This window comes from Musa acuminata, chromosome BXJ3-11 (genome assembly GCF_036884655.1).
Source record: "Musa acuminata AAA Group cultivar baxijiao chromosome BXJ3-11, Cavendish_Baxijiao_AAA, whole genome shotgun sequence".
In the NCBI taxonomy this organism is placed as follows: Eukaryota; Viridiplantae; Streptophyta; class Magnoliopsida; order Zingiberales; family Musaceae; genus Musa; species Musa acuminata.
Window position 1 is genome coordinate 3,330,121 of NC_088359.1, and position 3,737 is coordinate 3,333,857.

The following is a 3,737-nucleotide window of genomic DNA, read 5'->3' on the forward strand; positions in this document are numbered from 1 at the left end:
CAAGCCACTGATGAACTTAGGCAAAGTGATGGTGTCCCAAGAAAGCAAGTAAAGAGACCTTTATAGAGTTGTCATAGTTGGACCAAAGGAATATGTGGGTTAATGAAGAGATTTTATTAATAACAGTATAAGGAGACACTTAAGGAGTGTATAGGGATGGAGTTTAAGTACAAATTAATTAAGGTGACACAACCAGCTTGTGATAGAAGGGAGCCTTGCCATTTACCAAACTTGCTGGTAATCGGTTGAATGATACTATTTATACTAGAAATCGAAATGTGACAAGGGACAATCCAAATATTCACAATAAATGAAAGATTTCGACTGCTAATATATCGATAAACATTTCTTCAGCGGATCATTGAAATGGAGACGCCCTGTGTAGATTTTTTGTTCCGCTCCCATCTTTCTTTCGCTGAAACTACTTGGAAAGGGATGATGGAGCCATGTCGGCTTGTCCCGAAGCGTGGATGATTTTTTTTTCTTCTTTTGAAAAGTAAAGAAGATTATATTAGATCAGCTAAAGCTGCAAAATCCGAAGAGGTCAAAGTCGTCCAACGAAGACGAGAACAAAAAAAGGTGATTATTCATCCAAAAAAAATTAGCATGGTCGTAAGCGACAAGATCGAGAAAGCGATCAAAATATTTAAACCGGACAACTTGAAGGAAACCGACGACCGGGATAATGGTGTGGAGACCCACGAGTCTCGCTGTTAGGGTTGAAGAAGTTGATCAGCCGGACAGGACACCAAGGTGATGTTACGTTAAAGCGTTCAGCATGCAGTCCCGTGAGCACCGCAATCCAATCCGATGAAATGATGACTTCGGCAAAAACATCCATCCAATTTTTATCCGAACAATTGCGCACGCTGTTGCTATCCCACTCGCCGTTCGGCTTTCGTCTCCCTCGCTGCGTTTGCAACGCATCGATTCCTTGGGATAAGTTATTTAAACGGGACTGCAGTGGCCACTGTGAGCTCGATGACCAAGTCGTCTCTTTGGCGTCTGGTGAGGACAGGCTGTACAAGAAGGAGGAACTGCTCCAATCACAAGCCTCCATATCGATTTGTCTGCAAGCTTGTTTTCATTCATCCATCCCTCCCTCCCTCCCTCCTGATGTATCATCAGCCAGATGGAAATATAGGGTGTTGATGAGGTCTGTTTCGCTGAAACTAATTAAAAATTTAAGTGAAGATAGGTTTTAGGAAGATATTATTGTAATTAGAAGAAAAGTTTAGGAAAAGCTATATCATGAGTCCATCATGTTTCGTCAACATTCTCAAACACAAATACCGCACATCGACTGTCCCAGTCTCGCTTCTTTCTCTAGGTAGTTTCGGCGAACGAGAAAGCAAGCTGAGCAAAAGTATTCTGCGAAGTCCAGACCAATGGGATGCAAGACGAGAAGAGGCAGCTTACGTTTTGGAGACGACTTGGTCAACAAGGCCGGCGTCTTGATGGAGACAGGACCAAGAAGACCGAGCGGGAGGAATCGTTAGAGATTTTTAGCCTATATATAGGCGTCCTAACGTCGAGTTGTTTGTGACCAAATCGAGAGAGAGAGAGAGAGAGAGTGTGTGTGTGTGTAACTCAGCATGGATCCGAGACTAGAGGAAGCAGCTTATGCGGGAGACCTCACTTTGTTGCGGCGTTTGCTACAAGAAGACCGGCTCCTGCTCCACAGGCAAGCCATCGCCGCGGCTCACCTGTCGGACAGCCCCCTCCACATCGCTGCATCGCTCGGACACTCCGACCTGGTCCGGGAGATCCTCGCCGTAAACCCGGAGCTCGCGCATGGCCGCAACCGCGAAGGCCTTTCCGCCTTGCACCTGGCCGCTGCCCAAGGCCACTTATCCGTGGTGAACGAACTGCTGCAGTACGCAGCCGCTGCCAATCTCTGCTTGGCCACCGACAACGATGGCTTCATGCCCGCCCACACTGCAGCCTTACGAGGCAGGCTTGATGTTTTGACAGTGTTACTGGATGCGTGCCCGGAGTCCGCGCGAGCTGTGACATCGCAAGGTGACTCCATCCTTCATCTTACTGTGAAATCAAACAGCTTCGAGACCGTGCAGTTCTTGCTGAACAGAGCTGGTGAAAACGATGAGCTGCTCAACTCCGGAGATGAGAAAGGCAACACCGTCCTGCACCTTGCTGTGGCCAGAAAACAGCTCCAGGTAGGTATTCCTGATCCCAATTAGAGGAAATGAATTTGTCTTCTTCTTTTCACCAGGTCTTTATGCATCTCTGCACCTCCTGATACGAGAGCTTTCTCACAACAAAAGATAAATACTATTTGCATTTCATTCATATAAAATCAAATGGAAATACCGAGGAACTTCCTGTTCATAGCTCTGGTAATACGATTGAATGCAGACCGTGAAGTTGCTTCTGGGAAGGCGAGGTATCGAAGTTAACGCCACAAACATGAGAGGCGACACCGTCCTTGATATGCTATTGGATTCACCCTGCAAACATGGAGATCTATTGTTGGGAGAACTGATTCGGGCAGCAGGTGGAAGAACCGCCGCAGAAGAAGGGAAGACTCAGCCGAAATCGTCACCGAGCGATGCCAGAGCCTCTGCCACTGTCGCGTCACACAGAAGCCGACCAAATCGTTGGCACCCCTTCCGACGCCAGGCTCGACCTTCTAAGGATGACTGCAGCCCCCTAAAAGTATGGTCTGAATCTAAAGAAAGGTACAACAACAAACCAGCAACACTAATGGTGGTGGCGACGTTGATCGCCACCATCACATTCGAAGCTGGGCTGAACCCCCCTGATGGGTTAAAGCAGAAAGATGATGGGAGTTCAAGTGAAAGGGAGGCAGTCAAGTTATTCCTACTGTTCGACATGTTCGGGTTGTTTGCATCCTTGAGCATCATTCTTTTGTTGATTTGTTGTGTGCCAAGACAGCAGAAAATTGTGACGGGAATCCTAAAGTGGATTCTATGGCTGGCGGTGTTCTCGACGGCATTAGCATTCTCGATCGCCATTGTGCGAATGTTTTCCTATCAGCTCTCCACTGTCATCCTTCTCATGAGTTGGTTCGGAATCCTCAGTCTCTTCATGGTTTGGGTGTGCTTTAGAGCGATCAGGTGTTTGTTGCGCAAAGGTGGATGCTGGAAGAAGAAAGATGGAGAAGGAGAAAGCCAGGGAGGCCCCAGAAGGGCCGTTGCCATCCGCACGAAGATTGTGGTGGGCGTGTTGATAATAATTCTTTCAGGAGTATTTTCTTTTGTAAATTATTTAGTGTTTATTTATATAGTAAATAGGTCAATAATAGAATAATACGACCTATCATTATTCTTGTATGGTTTATCCTTTATCATCTTTTAAAGTTACTTTATCTTATTTTCAGAATGTAATTTGCTTTAATCATTATTAACTTTGGTTTTGTTGTTACAGATGATTTATGAGAGTTTTGTGGAACATTATATCTCTTACATATTAATGATGTTTTTATTTAAATAGTACAATGATGCACTAATATTTTTATAAAATCTTAAATATCTGAATCATTATCCAGACTTGAATCAATTAGAACCAACACAATATTAAATGGTGCATAAAAGATAACAATAATCTAATGTATAGAATTATCAATTATTAACAACTATGTACCTATACTTATGTTGCACATAATTTTATGTATCGAATCAAACACTCCACCTTATCCACTTTGATATAATCAATAATCAATCTCATCATTTTGATATTAAATTGAGGGTTCATGG

The 3,737-nt window shown here is 44.2% G+C and overlaps 1 protein-coding gene across 1 annotated transcript; it reads left to right on the plus strand.

Annotated features, from left to right (window-relative positions):
• The first annotated feature begins 1,549 nt into the window (after positions 1-1,549).
• Positions 1,550-3,372, plus strand: LOC135652817 (ankyrin repeat-containing protein BDA1-like). The gene is made up of 2 exons (XM_065174071.1): positions 1,550-2,177; positions 2,377-3,372. Exons 1-2 carry the CDS (start codon positions 1,596-1,598, stop codon positions 3,289-3,291), a joined length of 1,497 nt encoding a protein of 498 aa, XP_065030143.1. The 5' UTR covers positions 1,550-1,595; the 3' UTR covers positions 3,292-3,372.
• Positions 3,373-3,737: the final 365 nt, after the last annotated feature.

Bases quoted from the DNA above. Each gene is read 5' to 3' on its own strand.
- LOC135652817 (XM_065174071.1), top strand. From the start codon at position 1,596: ATGGATCCGAGACTAGAGGAAGCAGCTTATGCGGGAGACCTCACTTTG. The intron at 2,178-2,376 runs GTAGGTATTCCT...GATTGAATGCAG, and splicing joins TGGCCAGAAAACAGCTCCAG to ACCGTGAAGTTGCTTCTGGG.